General features: G+C 46.1%; 1 protein-coding gene across 20 annotated transcripts in view; it reads left to right on the top strand.

Moving 5' to 3' along the window:
• LOC136829499 (nucleoporin p58/p45-like) overlaps nt 1-24,774 on the top strand; it is a 116,286-nt gene that overhangs the window by 1,521 nt on the left and 89,991 nt on the right. For 8 of the 20 annotated variants that reach the window (XR_010850414.1, XR_010850406.1, XM_067088317.1 and 5 more), the window contains exons 2-3: nt 16,826-16,907; nt 19,516-19,653. Coding sequence is in view for 15 of the 20 variants with exons in the window: in XM_067088300.1 (XP_066944401.1) it covers nt 16,826-16,907; nt 19,516-19,653 (220 nt within the window). In the remaining 5 variants the exon portion in view is untranslated. Of the gene's footprint in view, nt 1-7; nt 643-16,825; nt 16,908-19,515; nt 19,654-24,774 lie in introns of those variants that run through there. The other 12 variants (XR_010850418.1, XM_067088415.1, XM_067088375.1 and 9 more) reach the window with 8 other exon arrangements.

The raw sequence follows: 24,774 nt of genomic DNA, 5'->3' as shown, positions 1-24,774 counted from the left end.
CGACCCCAGTTTGGAGGACGACCCGTAGTTTGAAGAACCCTTGGGACGCTATTGAAAGCACGTACAAAAAAAGTCCCGGAGTTTTGGGGGGGTGCAGTTACAGAGGTTCCGCGGTCGCCAGTAAAGTTATGGTCGCGTAAGGTTTACGTACGGTGCGCGTTCAAAATTTCGGTCGAAGTTGATTCTACCAAGCGTGAACTCTCATATAGATCGTGCGCAGAGTCTTAGAACTGTCTTCAAGCGAACCTTTAAGGTCAGTGTTTTACGAATTTTTCTTTGTGCAAGAGTAGCATCGCTGACTGCTGCCCTACTAGCCTGCCCTACCAGCCTAGCTCTCCTGCAGACCGATTCCTGGCAGCCGCCGACGGAGATATTTGTCGTCTTGGTGGAACTGTATAGTAGCTCACATACAGTTTTTTGGTTGCTAATTATGAATTCACCTTAAATTTTTGGCGCTCGAGTCTAATTAACTTGTAATTAACCCCCCCGAAGTCCATCCAACAAGGGGTTTCCGTACGCGATCTTCGCGAGATCCCAACCAGTACTAAACACGGCGAAGGGACATAACATTTGGCTGACAACGAACAGATGCAGCGCCAGTATCAGAACCTCTAAAAATGTAGAAAAAAACCATTTAAAAAGGTAGAAACAGGCACGGAGCTAATATATAGAACTACCGTCGTCTTCTGCCCATATTTTTGTTCGTGTCTTTAGGGTGTAGTTTCGAGAACGGCGAGACCTAACACTAGCCTATCCCCGAGTGCAAGTTCAGTCCACGTATCTGGTGCTCATTGTTACTTGGGGGCCCCAGAGGGTGGGGGCGAAACCACCCTTGTCAGGCCGGGGTACAGCCTCCTAAGTTAGGTTAGGAAGGTTAGGCCAGGTTCGGTCAAGACGTGGCATTCTAGTAAGGTTAGGTTTTGTCAATGCTAGAACCTGTGGTCATTGCTCCCAACTGGCTCTCTCTCTCCTTTTATGTTCATCCCCGAGGGGCAGGTACTAAGCTGGGCGCCAATTTGCACTTGAAAAGGCGGTTGTTGAGCTAGGTGATAGGTGGTAGCCTAGTCAGCAATTTTACAGTCGCAAGCAGGCGAGTGGTGGGTCACTGCCAGTGCACCTATCAACAGTCCATCACTTTACATCTCTCTTGTGTTGTCACTGGTCTTGGCGTGGTTGTAGAGCTTGGCATGAGATCTTTATTGTTTTTGTAATTTGTGGGCGTTCGTTATTTCAGGGACGCTAGGTCAGTGATTTTGATTTTTGTTTCTCTTGTAGTTTGGCAACCCGTGCCAGGAAGCTTGCAGTTCACTGTGATGTAAAGTGTTCTTACAATTTATTAATGTTGGCTTTACAGGCAGGCTAAGTGTTTGGTTGTGATATTAACCCTTAAACGCCGAGCCTCTATTTACAAAAACGTATCCCGTATGCCGGCGGCGTTTGGGAGCTAGCGCCGAAGCGGAAAAAAAGTTTTTTTCAAAAAATCACAGCACGCTTAGTTTTTAAGATTAAGAGTTCATTTTTGGCTCATTTTTTTCTCATTGCCTCAAGTTTAGTATGCAACCATCAGAAATGAAAAAAAATATAATTATCATATATAAATACTGGAATATATGACAGCGAAAAAAAAAACATTTGTATACAAATCGCGCTGTGAGCAAAACGGTTAAAGCTAATGCGTTTACTTTTTTTTAGTTGTATTGTACACTAAATTGCAATGATTTTGGTATATAACAGATTGTAAAACGATTAAAGCAACACAGAGAAAATATTAAAACAAAATGATGCATGAATTTAATAAGTGGACGTAAAAAAAGTTTTTTAAAAATTCACCATAAATCGAAATATTGTGCTAGAGACTTTCCAGTTGTTTCAGAATGAAGGAAATTGATTGAATATTACTAGACTGTAAGTTTTTTAGCTTACAATTGCATTTTTTTACCATTTCGATCGAGTTAAAGTTGACCGAAGGTTGATTTTTTTCTATTTATTGTTATTTATTTGAAAATATTTCAAAAATGGTAAAAGCTAAAAGAATTATTTATTTTTTGTTGTATTCTACGTCCTGTTGCCTCACAAATACGAAAACACTCGCCAAAGTTCTGCAAAACACGGATGCGTCAAGATATCGCTCTCCGACGATGCGCCGCTGATGCTTTCTGGTGCGAGAAGGAAGAAATTCGCGCATGCGCGTCTGGGTGACGTTTATAAACAAAACAACAGCGTGATCCGTGAACTCCCAGCATCCCTCAAGGCGCGTGATTTAAAACCTTTTTCGCAAACTAGGCCTATAATTATTTTTCCACGAATATTTAAAAAACCCATTTTTAGGCGACGTACCATACGTCCACTTGGCACCCAACAGACAATTTTAGGTCGACATATGGTACGTCCAGTAGGCGTTTAAGGGTTAAAAAAAAAATGAAGTGGCACGGTGTGATTATCAGTGGAGTAGCAGGTGAGGTTTTGTCCTTGCTGCTCATTCCTTCCCTCAAGGAACATGTTTATATTTCTTCATTTATCTCACGTTTTGCACAAAAAAGGAAAGTTTTGGTTATACCATAGGATTTGGTATTAATTGTACAACTAAATAATGATTTCCTGAAATCAATAAGATGAAACACAAAGGAATTACGACGAGTAAAAGCAACGAGAGAAGCATTAATTCTGTATACTGTGCCTGTTTTTACTTATCATCTGGTTTTGCATCATTCATGAGATCGAGATAAAACCCTGAATACGCTGTTGCTTTCAGATTTTAAATGCATGTGGTATGTGAAGAGAAAATTAGGAATATGTCTTATAATGTTGCATCCGTTCTTGACTCAGTTCAGCAGTAGTGCTGAAAGACAGTGATCTGCAAACAGTGATAGCTTTGAGGTGCCGATGGCAGTTGCCAGTTAGTAATATGAGAAGTTTGCAGTTTTGACAGTACTTACCGTATTAGTATGTCATTACATTTTCTGTAAATAAATGCATAGAATTCCCATTATAACTGTCAAACTTTTTCACTCCAATATCATAATGTGCCCATATGTCTGGACATATGATAAGAAAAAATTAATAATTGGGTGGATGCATCTGGATGTGTTGGCTTCAGTTTAGTCTAGGTGAGAAAATTGCATACTGTAGGCTACATGATAAATAACAGGCCTACATAATTATCAAATGTAATATGTATATAAAGGAATAAACATTCTGGTGTAAGAGTAGCTCAAATAAATTCTGAAAAAGACAGAATTTTCTATTTGTTACATTGCCAATAGATTTTATGGTAAGAAATAAAAAGATGTACTTTCGTTCATTGAATGAACATAGAAAAACCATAAGCTTTTGATGTTATTGACCAGAGAAACAACCGGTGGGGGTTCCCGATCCTCCTTGCCTGTCCCCTCAATCTCTTGGAGTTTCCCTGGGAGGTGTGAGTCGGATAGGAGGAACTCTGGAGAGTCGTCTCCCCAGAGTTTGACTACAAAGACATACTTTCCTGGCTCGGTCCCTGGATTGACTAGGTTGTATGCCATTAGTAGTGCAGGAAGGATCCAAGGGGTCTGCCGAGTTGTCCCTCCTGCCGGGAGAGTAGATCAGGAGGACCGCACCCTGGACAGACCCGAGGGTCCTCTTCCCCAGGATGCGGAAACCCCTCAAAATACAGAGGACTTTTGCAGACGTCATTGCGCTGATACATCAGCACAACGACCTAGGGGAAGGGACCACAGCCTTGTCTGTGGATCCTCCTTCACACCTCAAATCCTTCTGGGGTCCTAAAAAAGAAACCAAGGTTTCGGTGGGGCTGCTGTGGTCCACACTTGCTGAGGAGTTCTCGATCAAGTGAATAATCTTGTTTCTAGGCAAGATAATTCACTTTGTTTGAACCGCTCAGCTGCTTTCTCCTCCTCCTCTGCCTCAACAGAAGTGCTTTTATACATCCTCGCAGAGAGCATTGCTGATTAAGCAGGCTGACCTGCACCTGGTGCGTCTAAGCCTGGGCCTCTCGCTGCAGCAGCTTACTGCAGAAGGAATCTCCCTCTCGCAGCAAGAAGCAGTGATCCTGTAAGCCACCGCTATGGTGGCTCTCCAGGCGGTCTCCTGGCTGGATCTGAGGTCTTTCACAGTATCCAAAGTGGCTCCCTCCTCGGGTGCTATAGTGCCTGTGGAGGACTTCTCTTTCGGGAGGCTGTGCCATTTAGGAGGTAGAGCTATCTCTTACCTTGCCCACCAGACGGCAAACCTGTGGGTGAACCTGGTGCTTAAGAGAAGATGCTGTCGATTCTCGCTTCACCAGGTCTGTAGATCCTGAATCGGTAATGATCCTATTGAATGGACCATTGCTGGGTTCTGTCTTTCCCTAGAGAGCTGGTAGATGCTGCGGTGGACAAATGTCGTGCCGAAGACAGCGACCACCTTGTCCACTAGGCAGTGGCCAAGACCTCTGAGTTTTCGTGCTCCATTGCGGCTTGGCCTTCTGGCCAAGCTAGCACTTCCTTGGCCCCTAAGAAATCCCATAATTTGAAGGGTTCCCGCAGGAACACCCAGCCTCCTTCCGCCGGGAAGGGTGGGCAGTCACGTCCCTTTCAGCCCTCTTTCCAGTCAGGTAAAGGGGGCAAGGCAGAGAAGAAGGGGAAACACTAGGGGCCACTTTCCCCTTCAGCTGCTGCCAACGGTGGGGGGCTACCTATCGAGCCATTGGGCAATGTGGCAGTGATAAGGAGCCGAGACCTGGGTAGTGGATGTCCTCTGGGAGGGATATCTACTCCCCTTCGAGTCTTGGCCACCCCTCGCCAACTCTCTGGTCCGTCTCAGTACGTACGTTCCTGGTTCAATGAAGGATCTCACACTCATGCAAGAAATGCAAGCCATGCTGGGAAAGGGTGCTGTGGAAGTTGTGTCAGATTGGTCCCCAGGCTTTTACAGCCATGTCTTTCTCGTGGAGAAAGCTTCGGGGGGCTGGAGACCTGTCATAGACCTTACTCCCCGAACCGATTCGTTGGCCAGACAAAGTTCATGATGGAGATGGCTTGTTCCGTGCTCGCCTTCATCGGGGAGAACAACTTTATGCTTACAGTGGATCTGAGAGATGTGTTTGTTCCGACATGATATACAAACCGTCGGTCCTTTACATTAGGAATTACTTTCAGCGTAGGCTGGAAATGGCTGTTAAACTCTTGAGCAAGGTGGTTAGGCAGTAACTACCGCCAGGTAGGCGGGAATACCTGCCTGCCCGAGTGTAAACATTCTGGTTTGCTTTCGGCCGTCATGCGTTGCAGACGTGGTTTCAGATCTCTCTGCCTGACTGTCGTTAAGCTCTTATTATCCTGGTGGGATCTTAATGCACTGTGTATATATTATGTGTTTGATATTTATTAATACAAACCCACGATGTGTGATAACCTTGCATAGCCGTCGTTCCCTTGCGAGGGTCTTGGGTTTGACAGCCAAGGGTGTATTTAAGGAGCTTAACCGAGTGGTAATGCTTCTCTTCCAGTAGTCCTTTATTTAGATACTGAAGGCGTTCCCCTGTACAGTCAGAAATATTAGATTGGGATCGTAAGAGGTCTCTTCCCTTCTTGGGCTCCCAACCTCCTTGTACCTGTACAAGGGCATGACTACTTCCTTCCTACTTGTGCTGAGTGTTGTTTTCGCCTCCTGCGCTTAGAGTTGCGGGGTGGGTGGGAGGTTGCGGGCATTGTCTGTAAGTTACACTTCCACGGCACCCTTGGTGGCCTCCCTTCCGTCCTTTTCTCTCCCCGCAGGTTCTTCCTTATCTCTCCTTTGGTAGAGATCTCTTTCCTAAGGCCTCTTTGCTTGCTTGTCTGGCAAAGACCACGAGGGGCGGGGTGTCGGTCAGGCAACCTCTTTTTGGGTACCTCCTCTCGCTGCGTAGGGCAGTTCCCCTTGTAGCAAGAGGAGTTTCCCTCTTTAATCATCTTTGCATTTTCTTTCAGGTTGACAGTGAGCATCGCAGACACAGCAGTAGTTGGCTAGATATCTCAGGAATATCTCATATGAAGCAGCCCGATATTCATTTAGGCTAGTGTTGCTTAGGGATCGACCACAGTACCTGGCTGGATGACATAGTTCCACGTCGGGATCATTCTGACTCTGTTCCCGCCGATGTGGATCGATTGCTGTCATTGCTGGCCTTGATGTATGCTGTGGCAATGCCTCTGGCATATCTGTGGTCCATCTGCTCCTGCTGTTCCCTGTGTTATGCTCCTGTTAACTCGACGACAGTCTCTGGGCGGCTCTTCCTGGTCTCCTGCTGCAGCCGTCCTGATCGTTCCTGTCGTTGCTGGTGACTTTCATGTGACGTCCCTGGCTGTTGCAGTAGCTCCTGCCTTCCGAACCGCTTCCATAGCTCCTGCATCGGCTGTCCTGATCGTGCCTGCTGCTTCTCCTGGTGGTCGTGCCTGGGGTCACTTCTGTTGTGTTCCTGCCAGCTGCCCTGGAGGTCACGATGTCCACCATCCTGTAGAAGATGTTGGCATGAAGGTGAAGGAAGTTGCCTTGTGGGAGTGACATTTCTGGCTGTTGCAGTAGCTCCTGCCTTCTGAACCGCTGCCGTAGCTCCTGCATCGGCTGTCCTGATCATGCCTGCCGCTTCTCCTGGCGGTCGTGCCCAGGGCCGCTTCCATTGTGTTCTTGCCAGCTGCCCCGGAGGTTACAACATCCGCCATCCTGTAGAAGGTGTTGGCGTGAAGGTGAAGGAAGTTGCCCTGAGGAAAGTAACGTTCCTGGCTGTTGCAATAGCTCCTGCCTTCCAAACCACTGCCGATGCTGCTGCTTCTCCTGGTGGTGGTGTCCTGGGCCACTTCTGTTGTGTTCCTGCCTGACTGCCCTGGAGGTTACCATGTTTTGTGTCCACCGTCCTGTAGAAGATGTCAGAGTGGAGGTGAAGGAAGTCGCCCTGTGGAAGTAGCTGCTGTCTTCTTCATCTTATCTTCGATTTTGTCTTCTGCTGCCTCCTCCCTTCCTCTCCTGAGGTCCAAGGGGGTCCTGGGAATTGGACAGACCTCCGTCGGCTGAAGGAAAGGACGGCTGCTTCTTCCCCTTGATGCCCTTGGACGTCTAGGGACTGCCTCCTTTCAAGGAGGCAGTGGGTCTCTTGTTGGCTCTTCCCAACCCTCGGGTTAGGAAACCAATTTGCATAGCCCTGGGTTTTGTTTTTCGGGAGCTGCGGGCGCACAGACCTTGGTTTGCAATCCTGTTCCCAGTCCTAGAGGTTCTGCCTCTAAGGCAGGGTCTGCTTCGGGCGCTCGTTCGCGAGCCACTCCGAGTGCTCAAGGTTCTGTGGAATATAGAGTATCCCGATCTGGTCTGGAGAGTATTTCCTGGGCCCAGTTCGGGAGCAGTGCGAGAGAAAGGGCTGAGACACCCAGGTGTCTCAGCTCTTCCTGCCAGCACCACAAGTGCTCCCCGAGTGCTTGGTCAGGTTCCTAGCTTGGTGTCTCAATCCTGTCGGTTCGAACACCAGAAGAAGCAGGGAAGAGATTTCCTTCAGGAGTCCTGCGGGACGTCTGAGGGACTGACTCTTCCAGGAGACAAGTTTCTCTTGTTGGCTCTTCCTGCCCTTGGGCAGGCACCGATTCGCATTCTCCTGTGGGGTCTTGCGATTTGGGGGCCACGAGAGCGCGGCCTCTCATTGCCAGTCTTGGAAGTCTGCGTCTAAGACTGGTTCTGTGCCTGGCTCTTTCAATCTCTTAGGAAACTGAAAGCAGCCGCTCCCGATTTTTGGGAGTCTTGTGGGTAGCTTGAATTCTATGAATCACAAGTGCTCTCCTGACGAGAGGCACAGGACGAGAGAAAGTGCCAAGACACCCAGGTGTCTGGGTGCCAAGGTGCCAGGTGTCTGGGTGCCGAGGCACCAGGTGTCTGGGTGCCGAGGCACCAGGTGTCTCGATACTGCCCGCCAGCTGCTTGGGTTGCTCGGCTGGGTTTCATCCTTGTGTCTTGAACCTTAGGGTTCGAGCATGCAGGATAGCAGACACAGAATTCCCCTTTGAACCTTCTTCTTGAGGGGCCTTGGCCTCGAAGGAGTTTAGAGTTCAGAAATCTAGAAATAGTTCACGGTAGACAAGTTCTGCCTTGTCCAGTTCCGATTGTGTTCGTGTGATTGGCTCGGCTTGGCTCGGCTCGCCCCGCCTGCCTCCAGTCCACCACATACCTCCCAGTCTGGATCGCATTTGTGTGATTGGCTTGGCTCGGTGCAGCTCAGCTCAGCCCCACTCAGTGTTTTCTGAATCGGGTTCTTGGCTCTGTTCGAGTGAACTTTTTGCTCTTCCCAGGAAAGCGCTTTCCCAGGGCACAGGCGCTCTTCTTCCCCCGTGTAACAGTAATCTCCCTCAGTTGATTATCGCTCGCAGTCAGCCACTCCTGCTGGTCTTACTGGCAGGACAGGTGGGGGTACTCTTTCTCGTCACCTGTTCTCTTTTCCTCTCGGTTGTTCCGAGAGGCACGAGATGGACAGAAAGAGCTCTTCAGAGTTCAGCTTCCTGGCGTGCTTTGGGTGTCGGTCCCCCAATTGTCTTATAGTACAACCAGGTAGCCGAGGAGGGTTTCATGGGATCTGTCAAGGCTCCCTCCAAGGAGAGAGATACAGGAGTTTCACACTTGGGAAGCAGCGAGGGTCTTCCTCTTCAAGTTGCAATCGCCCTTGTTTTTCGGAGAACTTCACGCCGATTCGTCAGCGCGAGGATCCCTGGGACAGGACCGCGACTCCCCTAATGAATAATCTTCATCATTTGCAACCTTTATAGTTCTCGAGGGGCCGAGAGTGTCGGGGGCTGCCGCAGTCCTTGCATCCGAGAGCGTTCTCGACCAGATGAACTCTTTTCTTCAGAGAAGGAGTTCATTCAGGTCGAGACATCAAGCTTCTCCCTTGCCTTGACAAAATACGAATTCTTCTTTTCTTGGAGGGTTTGGCCGACTGCAGTTTTGTGGGCAATTCTGGTGTTAAGAAGAAGGAATGAACCTTACTTGGTTCTGCCTTTCTCTTGCAGAGATTTGCCAGATACCTCAGTAATCAAGGTTTGTACCAGGGCGCTGCCTTGTCCTTTGGACAATGGCCAAGACCTTGGGGTCTTAGTCATCTCGACTCGACCTTGAGTTCAAGCCAGCCCCCCATCAACTCCTAAGAAGTCCCAGGCTTCGATAGGAGATTGTGGAACATAGCCTTTCCTACCCTCCTAGGAAAGTGCGCATAACTGTGTCTCTTCCCACCCTTTTTCCCATAAGGGAGGAGGGAGGAAGGGAAAAGAGAAAGAAGTATCGACCGGAAGAAGTTCTCCTACTGCAGATTCCTGAATGAAATGACACTAATAAAGTTTCTGGAGCTGGCAGCTCCATTTCTGAGACCTGGGAATGGTTTCCTTCAGGAGAAGTATCTATTTCCCTTAGGTCTCAGTAATTCTTTTCATCCCGCTTCCTCTCCCGTGCTCTTGATTCGGGAAATGCCAGCCTGGCTAGAGCTAATTGTCTCGGTATCCTGTCATCTTGCAGAAGCTTCCCCATGGTGGAGAATGGAAGTCTGCTTCCATTCCTCCATCCTTCTTTCCTCTTCGAAGTATGAGGAAGGAGTTAGGCTAATGCTTGATTGAAGGAACCTTCGAATATGCTTACATATTCCCCTCACATTGTATGTCTACTTACGGATTCACCGATTGAGGAATAGGCACACACCTGTAAGACTTTGTCTTGAAGGTGTGGGACCGAGACGATTAGTACCTTCTCATCACCATCCTGGGCTCAAGGCAGCCTTCTGGCCTTCCGAGAATCCAGGATGAGTTTTGTGACACTCACTGGTTTGTTGAACAACAAACCACAGTAGTGGCATTTGTCGACAAACAGGAGGAATCGTTTTTTTCCTCCTGTTTCATCTGTTGACATGTGCAGGTACCCGAGTGTTCTATAGTCCACTCGAAATCTCAATTAGCCAGATGCACCCCCGGTGGGGATGTATTGGCAGGCGAGCTTGGCCTCAGGTTTGAGTGACCGGGACGGAACGTGCTGCTCACTCGAAGATTCACGAAAAGATTGCTCAACTGAGAAATCCCTACCACCTTTATGTTGCCTCCCTGCACAAGTCGGTATTTTTTTCTCACTCCTTCATACCAGACCCATGGGCCGCTACGGGAAGGCATGCTGTCTTTCTGGTAAACTTGATATCTACATTTTTCCCTCTGTATTTGTCTGTTTCACTAGAGGTTCTCAAGCATTGCTCTTGTCTGTTTCACTAGAGGTTCTCAAGCATTGCTCACCCCAAGTTACAGACAAATGCCGGAAGGCTTCCCCTCTCGCCCAACCTGATAGCCAAGGCATCGAGAAGAGTTCTGCTTGACCCAACCTCCTGTAGCAGCTACACAAGAAGCGGTTCTTTGGGCAGTACATCTCGGTGTGTTTGGGACTGGGAGACCTTCCAGCTTCCCTTGCAAGAATAGGCTTTCTCATCGAGCGGCAGCGGCTTTACATAAACCCCCTGTATTCGTGTTGTCACGATTTGCGGACTCACGCATTCGTGGATTTCTCTGTGGAACGTATCTACTCATTATTCGCGGAAAATTCACCCATTCGAGGTATTTTTCACTGAGAAATATTCACTAATTACTGTATTTTCATATTTTCATGACTAAATGCACTTCTTGTGATAAAACTATTAAAATACTTTGTTATAAGCATTTTTAGGGGGGTTTTCTTTGTTTAAACTATCAAAATAGCAAGTTCTAAGTGTTTTTAGGGGTTTTAAGTATTCGCAGATTTTAGCTATTGGGGGGGTTATGCATCCCCTGCGAATACAGGGGGTTTACTGTCTGCAAGACTCCCAGGGACTGGAGCCGTCTTCGCTGGTGGGTGTCGTTGCGGAACTCCTTCCCGGGTCAGAGTCGCTCTTCAGGTCTGGACTTCTCGTCTTCTCTGCCGAGGGTTGCTTCTTTCCCTTTCATTTGTGAAGAACGTAGGCCCTTGCGACCTAATCTTCTGTCTGAAGTAGCCTTCTTCTCCTCAGTCAAGATTTAGCTACGGATGAGAAGCTTATTCGGTCTTGCTGTCCCAGGGAACTGTTCCCTTGGTGGCATGTGACTCATTTAGGGTTCCAGTCCCATGCTGCATGTGCCCTTATGAGAGTCGTTGGATAGAGATGTGCCCTCTTAGGACCATCTTTCATCTTTCTCTGGCCTTGGCGTAGAAGATGGAAGAACAGGTGATGGGGATCAATACCTCGACTCCTTCTCAGATGTCGTAGGTGGACTCTTGAATCCTTTGGCATCTATTGTCGGGTTCGAGTCATCCTTGTTCTCCTCCTCCTCCTTGGACTTTGAATCGATGATCCAGATCATTTGTTACTTTGTCCTTTAGGGAGCTGTGGTACTTTCCGAAAAGGCTCAACACTCCTAACCTGGATGTTGTCGACATTTTCGCTAGTACTCTCTCTCTCCCAAGGAAGAAGTGTCTAAGGACACATCTTCCTCCTGGCTCCGTGAAGCAATTGAAGGAAGTACTCGGCAGCTGACGACAACGATACCGGTACCTTCCACCCGAGAGCTCACGAAGCTAATGGCTTGGTCCATCCCTCGCATTCCGGAAGTTTCTGTCGGGCTGGAAGCAAGACTTGGTCTCATAGACCACACTCTTGTCTTCCTATGGTCTTGCCCACAGGCCCTTGGAACCTTTTTTCCTTGGCCCTGTGGTGACTGCTCAACAAGTTGTGTTTTCTTACCCGGCTCCTTCAAGAGGACGAGTAGCATCTCACCTAAGGTGTTGGTTCTGGAAGTAAGAAGGATACCGAGAGTGACTGGCCTCTCTTCCTCTTCCTTCTGTCCTTTCTTCTCTTCCGGGATGAGAATTGGGTTGTTTTAACTTTAAACAACCAGGAACAAGTGACAGAGGTATAATTTCATGGAGACCAACTGGCTTGTTTCCTATTGTTTTGGGCCATAAGTTCCTCATATATTTATAAGTGTAAATATGTGGATGATTATGTTTGCATATATATGCAGTATTTGTTCCTACACGATATACAAACCATTGGTCCTTTACATTAGGAATTACTTACGGCAAAGCTGGAAATGGCTGTTAAACTTTTGAACAAGGTGGTTAATCAGTAACTACTGTCAGATAGGCGAGAATAACCACCTGCTCGGATGTAAACATTCCAGTTTGCTTTCGGCTGTCATGCGTTACAAACGTGTTATCAGAGGTCTTTGCCTGACTGTCGCTAAACTTTTTTTTTCCCGGTGGGATTTTTTTGTATTTTTATGTGTATATTGTGTGTGTTTGATATTTATTAATATACAAACCCAGAGGTGTGATAACCATGCGTAGGCCATTGTTCCACAGCATGTGTGCCTTGGGATTGGCGGCCAGGGCGTAATATTTTCACTCCCCTTTCATTGACTGGGACGTAACAAGTTCCCTTCTCTCTGACTTGTGGTGAGTGTTGTTCTTCACTGCCTGTGCTGTGGAAGAGTTGTCTGATTTGCTGGATGATCAGCCAAGTGTTGATCACCCCGAATCTCATGGTGATTCTGGTGGCCCCCCAACTTGCTAGCTCTGCTCTCCGAGGCACGAGAGAGATTCCTCCCCGGCCCAACTTTCTGTGTCGACCCCACGTAGAGCTGTACCACCAGGTAGTGCAGCCCCTGTCTTCATGGCTGGCGGTTATCCAGCATCTCTTGCGAGCGAGAGACCTTTCTTGCCGCATAGCAAGGGGGATGGCTGGATACCTCAGACAGTCTCTGCATTGGTCTCTGTTTCAGCCGTAAAAGGCTGTAGGGCCACACTCAGTCTAGTCTTGGGGCTGAAGGAAGTAGACATCTCATTGGCGATTTTGCTACTAATGAGAAGCTTCGAAAGGACTTGCCCACCCAGTGACCTCAGGCCCCCTGCGTGGGATGTGACTCTCGTTTTGAGGAGCCTGCCACTTGCACCGTACAAGCCTTTACAAGAGTCGTCAGACAGGGAACTGACCCTCAAGACTGTCTTCCTGCTTGCCCTGGCATCGGTGAAGAGAGAAGGAGAACTGCATGGACTTTCCTTCATTGTTAAACACTCGAGGGGATGGGGATCAGTTACCCTCGATGCTGTCCTGGATTTCATAGCGAAGACTCAGAACCCTTCGGTCTTTGGTGCTCAGTTCAAGTCCTTCACTATCCTCTTCCTAGAGGACTTTGTAGATAATGACCTAGACGAGATGCTACTTTGTCCTGTTAGAGTGCTGTGGCGCTATCTGGAGGACTCGTCATCTCTGGCCTGAGTGTCAACAACTCTTTGTTAGCAATGGCTTGTCCAAGAAAGAAGTGTCCAAGAACACGATTTCTTTTTGGCTTCATGAGACGGTCAGGAGAGCATACTTTGCTGCTGGCAAAGACGACACTGGTAACTTCTGCCCAAGAGCTCACGAAGTCAGGGGCATTGGTCCATCCCTCGCATTTCAGAAGAACTTGTCGGTTCCTCAGGCACTGAAAGTGGAGGTGTGGTCTTGATAGACTACTTTCACATCTTTCTACCTTTGTGACATTGCCCACAAGTCCTTGGACACTTTTTCCTTGGGACCCGTGGTGGCTGCTCAACAAGTTGTGTAGCTTACCCAGCTCCTCTAACAGGACAGGATTGCATCTCGCCTAAGATGTTCGGTTGTGGATGTGAGAATGACTTCAGGAGTGACTGGCCTCTCCTTCTCCTTCCTTCTCATCCTCCCTCTCTTCTTTCGGGCAGAGAGTGGACTCAAGCCATTACATACTGGAACTGTATGCATCGAGCTTCCCTTCTATTTTTCCTTCCAGGATTATAGAAGCAAACCTGCTCCTTTCTCTAGCAAGGGGAGGAAGGAGACCCTGACAATAAGACAAACCCAGTACTTGTATCTGCCTTACTGTCTCCAACTCTTACAGTTCTTCCCAGCCTATTTTCATATGAGGTTACGTTTTCCTCCTTCATGTGAAAAAGACCCAGAAGTGTGACAACTGATCATGCAGTACTACACCCCAATCAGATTGTCAGAGGCAGGTCTCTCTCTGTCAGAGGCAGGTCTCTCTTCTTTGGTCTATCAACCAAGAAGGGAAGTTCCTTCTCTGAGACTAGACTTAGTCTTCTGCTCAGCGCCTTCATCTAGGTCAGGGAGCCCTCTCTAGGAACCAGGAGGTTTCCAGATCGTGTCCCCGGAAGAACGGAACCTGCACGTCTTTGTCAGAGAGCTGAAACGATTCGTTTATGACTTCAGTGTTCCGCGACACTTTTTTCACTCCTAGACTGTGGTAATTCATTTAGACAAGACCTCAGTCCTAACCTTATTACGTTTGCAAGGAGGCTCTCTCCGTCAAACAGCAAGAGAACTTTTACTGTGGACAATCAATCGAGTTTTCTAATCACTAAGTTCTGGGGGACGATCTGAGCCATCAGAAGCTTGTTCTTACCTCTCAGTCGACCCTGAATCCCCGGGTTTGTTGGGTGCTGTGGATTCTATGGGGCAGACTGACTTTGGACCTGTTTGCTACCTCAAGGAAGTGCTGAACAATTTTTCAGGCTGATCACAATGTTGCAATGACCCACACAGCCCCATTCTGACCCATGGTTTCCAAACCTGCCAGGGTGGTTGATTGGTGGACTCTCCAAGACTCCTTCCTCAATCCGTATCTCTCAGTCAACCTTATTTAGAAGAGATACCACCAAGGGTGGCATGCTCTTACTTGGACAGACTTCACACTGCTCGGAAGCTTGTCAGAACGTAAGGTTTTTAAGACGTACTGCAGAGGCTATAATTAGATGCAGACGTCAGTCTTCTAGACCTGTCTATCAGACTATGAACGATTTCCGTAGATGGCGTCTCAGACTCCTCGTTCCTTCTTCCATGACATCTGTGATCCAAAGTGCAGAGTGCCTCTTTTCTGAGAAGATCTAGAATCTCTCATTTGTTCCTACATGATATACAAAGCATCGGTCCTTTGCATTAGGAATTACTAATTACTTATAGCAGAGTTGGAAATGGCCGATGAACTTTCAGACAAGGTGGTTAGGCAGTTAACTACTGTCTGTTAGGCGGGAAAAGTCCCACCTGCCTGGACATAAACATTCCAATTTGCTTTCATCCGTCTTGCGGTGCAGATGTGTGTTCTCCCTCGCTGCCCTGATTGTCATTGAGCTGTTTTGCCCCGGTGGGATCTTGTTGCCCTGGCTGCCCCGGCTGCTCCTGTGATATCCACTGCTCCCTCTTGGATGGGAGACTTGACAGCCATCTTGAAGAAGATGACGAAGAAGAAGTTGAGGAAGAGGTTCATAAGGTGTCGTTGTCATCGTCTTCATCCTCGTCGTCTGTTACTTCCTCCCCTTCCTCTTCTGAGGCTCATTGGCCGAAGAAAAGGAAGGCTGCCTCCCTCCACAGTGGAAGCAGTGGGATCGCTGGCCTCACCAGGGTCTTGTGTTTTGGGATCCGCAGGCGCGCAGACCTTGGTTGGTGCTCCCATCGTCAGTCCTAAGAAGTCCTCTTCTAAGACTGGTGCTGTGTCTGGTGCTCGTTCGCGAATCACTCCGAGTACTCATGTCTCCAAGGAGTCTCGAGTATCCTGAACCGTTGCCAGAGAGACCTCTCACTGTCCCGGTTCAGGCACAGGGCGAGAGAAAGAGCCAAGTCATGCAGGTGTCTCAGCTCTATCTGCTGGCACTAACACCAGTGCTCGGCCAGGTTCCCAGCATGGTGTCCCAGTCCCGAGGGTGCGAACACCTGGAGAGACAGAGGAGGTCCCCTGTCCAGTCTTCTCGTGAGGTTTCGGCCTCAAAGAAGACCGGGGCACAACAAAAGGACAGGGCAAGTTCTCGCCAACCAGCTGCACATTTGACGCCCATCCCCCAATAACCCCTGCACTGTTCTTGGGACAGCAGTTAGGCGAGGTGTAATTTCCTGGAACCATGTTGCTGTCATTCGACTACGAAGGCCTACGTTTCTGGCTTGGTCCTCGGATCAACCCAGTTGTACGCCAGAGTAGTTCAGGATGGATCTAAGGGGTCTGCCGAAGTTCTGGTTCTCCCTCCTGCAGAGAGAGTAGATTGGGAGGACCACACCCTGGAAGGACTCAAGGGCCCTCTTCCACGGGATGCAAACACCCCTGAAATACAGAGGAACTTTGCAGAGATCATCGTGCTGATTTGTCAGCACATTGATCTCGGGGAAGGGGCCATGGCCTCTTCTGTGGATCATCCTTCATGCCTTGAAACCTTTTGGGGCCCTAATAAGGAACCAAAGGTTTCGGTGGGGCTGCTGTGGTCCTCGCTTGCCGAGGGTATACTTTGGAGCAGAACATGTCCCTGTATCCCACCTCCTGTCAATGTGGGGTTCAGCTTTGTAATTACTTGGTAAGTCACTTATATAAAAATGGCATTTTTATAATAAAATAAAGTTTTATATATACTTAGCAAGTAATTACAAAATCGGAGCCCTCCCTCCTCCCCTCGCATGGACATAAAGGCACAAACACAATGAGGCTGTCTGCTAAGTTGTTCCTGGTATTCCTGTAAATGGGTGGGACTAGTCACCTACACTAAACACAACAATTGAAGTGTTAGCGCGAATTTTTAATTTAAACTGCCGTGATAGTTTGAAACTAATGGTTATGTAATTACTAGGTACCGGTAAGTATTTATAAAACTATTTTATAATAAAAATGTGATGTTTTTCACTTTTTATGTGCACTATAGTTGTAATGCTTGAGTTATACATCCGTGATTTGTTGGCTTTCTTATTAATTTTTCTTATAAAAGAGGAGAAATATGGGTTCTTTTCATTGGGGTATAGTTTTCAGCATTCTTTCAAGGTTTTATACAGTATCTTTTTTTTTTTTTCCAGACTATTCACAAGTTTTGTAAGATAACTGACCTCATCAGGATGAGTGGAGGTGGATTTACCTTTGGGTCTCAAAATCCTGCTGGTGAGTACTGTACTTAATGGCATTTTTTAAAATATAAAGGTATACAGATGTAAGTTGTGTACTGCAAAGGTAGTTGTAATTGTAATCTGACAAAGTTCTTCAGGGCTGTTTGATAACCCGTACAACTGAGGCTAACAACATTGTTCATGTGATAGCTGTAGGTTAATTTTTATGAAATTTATATACTCAGGGTGTTAGTATAATCCCAGAATAAAAGACTTCCAGTTGATATTGATTGTGTTTTGTATCTCAAACAACTTTACTTATGCTTATGCCCTGTAGTAGGCTAACAAACTGACTTGTGACTGACAGCTTAAACAGTCCTCACTTTGAAATATCATCAGCACAGGTTTTTCTTTATTAGTATGTAATGTAGTAGATACTCATTAAATCTCACTTTTTACCCATTGTTATGGAAGAGAGGCTTACCCCATCGAAAACCAGCAGGTATAGAGGAACTGGTATCTTTTATGTAAGGTTTCTGTTCCAAGACTAGTGGATCTGCTATTTTTAAGATGATTGAGGAATTTATCTGTGGCATCTAGTAAAGGCTACAGATCTGCATTGTCCAAGTTTAATGAGTGCGATACAGAAAAATTGACTTGAGTTCATCAAATGGGCTTAATGCATTGGTCAAAATTTAGGCATGTTTATGCTAAGGATGGTGTTCCTTCTCACCTTGGCCACAGCAAAACAAGTGAGCAGATTCGCATGCAGAGAAATGGGAAAGCACGTATGTTTATTACTGTACTTTGTAATTGCCTACTTATCTGATAGGGCATGATTGATAAAGATCTTGTCCTTTGCCCTGCATATAAAAGCATCTCTCATAAGGACAAAATTTGATTGCTCCTTTTGGCTGCTGCATAAAGAACTAAAGTTAAGGACATTGCAGTTAGATCCTGGTACGCACAGGTAATACATTCCGAGACCCCGTACAGCCCTGAAACTGCTTGATTGCAAGCTCCTTACGTAACATGGTATTTTTACACATGCCAGTCATAGAAAAAACTTGACTCTGCTCATGTAATCCCAGTATGTACCTCTTATTGTAACCCATTTTGGTTATGAAATGCAAAGAATAATAAAATTGATACACTATTTCTCATACAATACACTATCAGTAAGAAAAAAATATTTTAATGTAACTGAACAATTTATGATCACATTTGTACTCTGTTGTACAGTACATAGTAATACAGTCGACCCCTCATATTCGTGGGGGATGAGTACCACAACCCCCATGAATGGTTAAAATCCACAAATACTTAAACCCCCCCCCTAAAAATGCTTATAACTGCCTATCTTGAAAGTTCAGACACCAAATGTGTATGTTAAACTATCATCCTACATCACATATACCTTAAACCATTATCCTATTACTGTATTAATCTTTGAAATGATATTACAGTATTAATATAGTTTCATAAGTCACCTTAAACATTTTTACCCTTAGAAATATACATACATACTGTATGGCTTACAGCTATGTGTGAAAATAATCCAGTCCCCCCTACATATTCAGGTACGCACATTTTGTTTCACAGTTACTATTCAAGCCATCCCATTTTCTTTTACAGGGAAAACATTGGTATGTACATAATTCATAAGAGAAAAAGAGAGAGAGATAGAGACCAAAAATACTTCTGCACATTAAAAAAATTTAATACTACGTACATATTAAGATTACGTAAATCATATGGGTACTCACCATTGATGAATGTTGATTAAAGATGATGATGATGAATTAGCTGTGCAGTCCGATGAATGACGATGAAGATATGACTGCGCAGCAAAGCAAAGGAGCTATATCTCCTCTGAGGGCTTCTTCAGGAGATACTTCGTATCCCACCTCCTTTCAATATGGATTCAGCTGTTTAATTGCTTAAGTTACTTATAAAAAAATGACATTTTTTGATAAAATAAAGTTTCATATATACTGTACTTATCAAGTAATTACATAATTGGAGCTCACCCTCCTCCTCTGTGATGGACAAAGGCACAAACAGAATGACGTTGTCTGCTGAGTCGTTCCTGGCGTTCCCGTTAGTGGGCAGTACTAGTCACTCATACCAAATAATCGAAGCACTGCGCTCGGATTTTTTGAATTCAAGCTGCTGTGTGAGTGGAACTGATAGCTATGTAATTATCGTAAAAATGTAATTTTTTCAAAAATACATTTTTGACAAACTTTATATTTGCTGCAAGCAGTGTAAAAATAAGGTTACTTTTTGTGCTATTTAATGAAACATCTCATCAAGAAAGTTGACAATTTTTATTGTTGCTAAAGTAATACTTACACTGATGTACTGTATATACTTATAAAATTGCTCTCACTGGATTTAGTTTTGGTCAGTCCCAGACAACAGCCACTAATGCCCCCAAATTATTTCAGGATCTGTATTTAGTTTTGGTCAGTCCCAGACAACAGCCACTAATGCCCCCAAATTATTTCAGGATCTGTATTTAGTTTTGGTCAGTCCCCCAGCCACAACAAATTATTTCAGGATCAAATGTCCCAGACAACAGCCACTAATGCCCCAAATTATTTCAGGGTATTTTTTTGTCAGTCCCAGACCAGCCACTAACAGGATCTCAGTCTAAGCAGGATCTGTATTTAGTTTTGGTCAGTCCCAGACAACGACCACTAATGCCAACAAAGGGTTTTTGTCAGCACCAGCCACAACTTCAGCTGGTGGCGGGTATGGCTTTGGCTCACTGGGAACGCCATCAGCTACAGGTGCTAGTAAGTATAAGAGTGAATGAATAATATGGAAGATGTCATATATAAATTTGTGGATCTTTCAGGAGAAATTTTAACAATGAATCCATGTGAAATCATGTTAGGTAAATTGAAGAACAATAATTAATGATATGAACAGAATTATCAAAACGTGGTGTAGGAAGATATGAAATTAGAAGAATTGAAGAGACCGAGCCTTATAGAGAAACATTGAAACATTTTTTTTTGTCAGTTGAACTATGTACTAGGCATATCAACAGCAGAGGCAGTCTTTACCATAGATGAACTACAGGAATAGTGTTGTAAGGATTTTGAGGGTGTCATGGACTTTGGGAAGCATTTGACAGAATACATATTGCATATGAATAATGAGAGCAAAGGGTATTGAAAAGACTACTGAGCTAGTGATAGCACTATATAATAACAAAGTATCTTTGTTAAGACAGTGGCAGGTGTGTCAGAAGACATTTTGATGAATGTTGATGTCAAAGACACTGAGTTTTGATGAATGTTGATGTCCTAATGGAATAGAGAGGAAGGCTTGTGAGAGCTGCTATATGCAGTGATGTATTGACAACAGAATCAGAGGAAGAGGTTTTAGAATATGTCAAAAAAATGAATAAATTACATGGAGAAAACCACATAAAAAAAAAAAATCATTGTAAGCAAAACCAGGCCCATAGTGATGAGTAGATTGTGCAGAAAGGTATAATCTTGATAGTAGCTAATTGTAAGATGCTGGATAGGTGTGTGGATGAATGCAATACTAGTATCAACTGCTTTAGATGGTGTTGCAGTAGTTACTTAGAATTGCATAATGTAAATAAATTAAGGAAGTTTTGATGATTGGAATATATAGAAAGAACTACATATAGTGAAGAGAGTGAGTGAAGCATTCTATGGTGTAAGGCAGATTATGATGAAGGTAGAACCTTTTTGGTACCCCAACAACTTAATAAATTATGAAGCTGGTATTGAGAGAGTAGTAAGAAAATGAGTATCAACAGCTAAGTAGTGGAAAGAGATTGTTAGAATATTTTTATCCTGACAATAACTAGAGAAAGAACCATTACTTCATTAGGCAGAAGAGACATTGGCACTTAAAGAAAATGAGAAATTTTTGAAGGAGAGTTGTTAGTCTTACTCTATTATTATTTTTTTTTATTATTCATATAAGCCCTACAAGTCCAAGGGCCCTAATAGGAAAGAGCAACTCAGTGCAGAAAAGGAAATGTAGAAATTAAGAATAAATTATGAAAGAGAAATGACAAATGAAAAATATAAAAGAGAACTTATAAAAGCCAACTGCGTTATATTTTTATGGTTATATATTACTGAAGAGGAAAGAGCTGAGAGAATTTACAACAGTTTCTGGAAAATCATGGAGAAAGGACGAGAGTGAAGACTTGACCAGATGGGAATTCATGCAGGAAGTGTACAAGACACTTGAGTGGAATAGTTGTTCCTACACAATATACAATCCATCAGTCCTTTACATTATGAATTACTTACAGCGAAGCCGGAAACGCTGTTAAAGCTCCTGAACAAGGTGGTTAGGCAGTAACTACCATCCAGTAGGCGGGAGTCCCTCCTGGATGTAAACACTCCAATTTGCTTTCTGCTGTCATGCTGCGCAGACATTTTCAGAGCTCTCTGCCTGATTGTTGTTAAGCTCTTCTTTCCCGGTGAGATCTTTTGTGTTTTTGTTTGTACATTGTGAGTTTGATATTATTTAATATACAAACCCACAATTTTGATAGCCTTGTGGTAGGGCCATCTTTCCCTAGTGTCTCTTGGGGTCGGCAGCCAGGGGCGTAATTTTCCTCTCCTATCATTTGGGACCTCACGCCCTCTGCTCCTTGTATGGGAGCACAACTGTAAATTTATGTCTTGGCGCACTTGGTGACTGCCCCTTCATTCCTTCTGGTAGCTTCCCTTGTGGCTATCTCTCCTTTATCTCGTCAAGCAAAGATTGGCAGGGTTGGGGGCGGGCGGGGTTGGATGACCTCTTCTCAGGGGCCTCATCTCACTTTCGTAGGACAATCCCCCTCGGAGTGAGAGGAGTCTCCCTTTACTAATCTTTTTTTATTTTTTCTCCCGGTTGACAGCGAGCATCGTAAGGTGCAGCTGAAGTTCCCTTGTGGCAGGAAGGCTACCCTAAGTGGATACTTCAACGACGACCATGGTGACAGTAATGGCTAGAATCCCCATGTCGGTGTCAACACTTACCCTGACAAGGGGGATCAACCGCTGTTCATTCTCTGCTACTCCTGTATGCTGTGCTACTGCCTCCTGTCGTACCTGTGGTCCCGTCTGAGTTGTTGAGTGTCCGGGATTCAGCGGAATCTCGGGCACTCCCCAAACCAGTACGAGGGAGTTTGCTCTCTAGTCTGGTTTAGGCACAGGACGAGAGACACTTCTTGCCAGCTTTGTTTTGAGTGCTCTATCAGTTCCTAAACTCATGTCTTGGACTCTTTGGTTCGAGCACTCAGGTTAGTGGACAAGAATCTCTTGAAACCTTCTTCTCGAGGGGCTTCGGCCTTGGAGGAGACTAAAGCATGTCTTGAGGACAGCACTAGTTCATGGCCGAGCTTTCCTGGCTCAGTTTGGTTCAGCCCTGCTTGCTCGCCCAGCCACTGATTTCATTTAAGTAATTGGTTCAGATTGGCTCGGCCTGCTCACTCAGCACCTGATTGCGTTTCGAGACTGGCTCAGCTTGCTCGCCCAGCCTATGACGTGATCAGCTCTGTTCACTCGACTCATGCGGTTTGGCTTGTGTGCCCAGCCCCCAATTGTGTCTACGGGATCAGTTCGGTAAACCGAATGCTGTCGAGGTTCTCTTTCCTTAAGGAGACTCAAGTGAACTTTCACTCTCTTCAGATTAGCGCTTTGCCCTGGCGTTATCACACTCCTTCCTCCGTGCTGCCTGGCTCATGCGGTTTGGCTTGTGCGCCCAGCCCCTAATCGCGTCCATGTGATCAGCTCTGCTCACCGAATGTTGTCAAGGTTTTCTTTCCTTCAGGAGACTCAGGTGAACTCAAGCTCTCTTCAGGTTAGGGCTTTGCTGTGGTGTTAGCCCTCTCCTTCCTCCGTGCTGCCGTCATCACCTCTGGTTGATGATTGCCTGATGTCGGCCTCTCCTGCTGGTTCTTCTAGTAGGACAGGTAAGAGTGCTTTTCTCCTCTCCTCTTCCTTCAAACCCTTTTGGTTGCTGCCAGGTGATGCGAGTTGGATAGAGAGGACCCCGATGAGTTTTGTTTCTTATCAGAGTTCCACTACAAGGATCTATGTTCAGGACTCGGATCAGCTTGCCGTACATCTGAGTGGTCAAGGGTGGTTTTCTAGGTTCTGGTGAGGTTATCCCTCCAAGGAGAAGAGATTGGGAGTGTTGCATCCCAGGAGGATTGGAGGGTCTTTGTTGGGAGGTGGACACCCTTGATTTTCTTTTCGCTGAGATCTTCACGCCGATTCATCAGCACTATGATCTCAGGGAGAGGACCACGGCATCCCCTACGAATACTCCTTGTAGGAGTTTTGTTGGGTCTGCTGTGGTCCTTTCTTGCTATAAGGGCTTTCTTTACCAGATGAATGCTTTTTTCCTGGATAAGAGTTCATATTAGTCAAGCCAGCCAATCAAGCTCCTTCCTCTTCCTTGACAGAAGCGGTTCTTCTTGCCTCCGAGGGGTCTTATGGCGACTGGCAGATTGCCCTGGCTCTGGCCCGTCCAGACTCCGATCTCTCACTGTTTCTCTTTGCTGCAAAGGGTGTTCTCTCTCGCAACAAGAGACGGCAAACCTGGAAGACACTGCTTGGTGTCCTTGTAGGTAGTCTCCTGATGAATCTGTGATCCTTCACTTTTTCAAGGCTTTGCCTCCTTGGATGCGATCATTCCTGAAGAGGACTCTGCACTCTAGAGACTTCCAATCTGGGAGTTAGGTTCGCCTACCCAGCACCAGACAGCAACCTGTGGGCAATTCTGGTGCTAAGAAGAGGGACACTGTCCTGATTCCAATCTCCAGTCTTGTAAGTCCTGAGTTGTCACATTCCCTCAAGAACAGACCTCACTTGGTTCTGCCACCCACTTTCGCAGAGAGTAGGTAGATACTGCAGCAGCCAAGGAACATGCCAGGGCAACTGCCTTGTCCTCTGGACAATGGCAGGCTGCCCTTCCTCAGCCCCTAAGAAGTTTCAGGCTTCAAAGGGCACTCACAGAACACCCACCCTTCCTCATTTCTCTTCTTAGAAAGTGCGCATACATGTGTCTCTTTCAACCCTCTTTCCAATCGGGAAGAGGGCGGAGGAAGGAGAGGAATGGAGAATGCTCGGAACAGTGTCTCTCTTGCTGGTGCCATGATGAAGGAATAATTGTCAAGTCATTGGACTTTGTGACTGCAACATAGCTGAGACCTGGTAGTGGATATCCTTCAGGAGAAGTATCTGTTTTCCTCCAGGTTTCAGCCATCTTTCATCAAACATCTGTTCTGTCTCCTCTCCTGTGTTCCTGACTTCGGGAGCAGCCAGCCTGGCAAGAGCTAGTCGTCTTCGGTGTTCTGTCATCGCTGCAAAAGCTGTCCCCTCAGGGAGCTTCACCTTCGATTCTCTTCATGGAGAATGGAGGAGATCTGCTTCCAGTTCTTAATCCTTTCCTCTGTTGAAGGATGAGGTCAGGATGTAGGCTGGTGCTTGATAAACAGGAACCTCTGAATATGCCTGCACATTCTCCTGGCGGCATGCTTCTGTTCTCAGATGCACCGACCGGGGAATAGGCACACACCTGTAAGACTGTTGTCTTCAAGGTGTGCGACCGAGATGATAAGTACCTTCTCATTGACATCCTGGAACTCAGTGCAGTTTCCTGGCCCTCCGAGAGTTTCAGGATTTTTTTTTTTTAGATACTCTGGGTTGTTGTTGGGTAACAGCACCACAGTAGTGGCATATGTCAACAAACAGGATGGCCTCATTTCCCTCCTGTTGCTTTGGTTGACTTTGCAGGTGCTTGAGTGAACTGTGGTACACTCTGTAGAGCCATCAGCCAGATACATTCTGGGCAATGGAATGTATTGGCAGGCAAGCTCAGCCTCTGGCATTAAGTGACGGGGACAGAGGGCTCCCTTCACTCAATTA

Source organism: Macrobrachium rosenbergii, chromosome 4 (genome assembly GCF_040412425.1).
Source record: "Macrobrachium rosenbergii isolate ZJJX-2024 chromosome 4, ASM4041242v1, whole genome shotgun sequence".
Lineage (NCBI taxonomy): Eukaryota > Metazoa > Arthropoda > Malacostraca > Decapoda > Palaemonidae > Macrobrachium > Macrobrachium rosenbergii.
The sequence above is the reverse complement of the archived record's forward strand: the minus strand, read 5'-3'. Positions and strand labels throughout refer to the sequence as shown.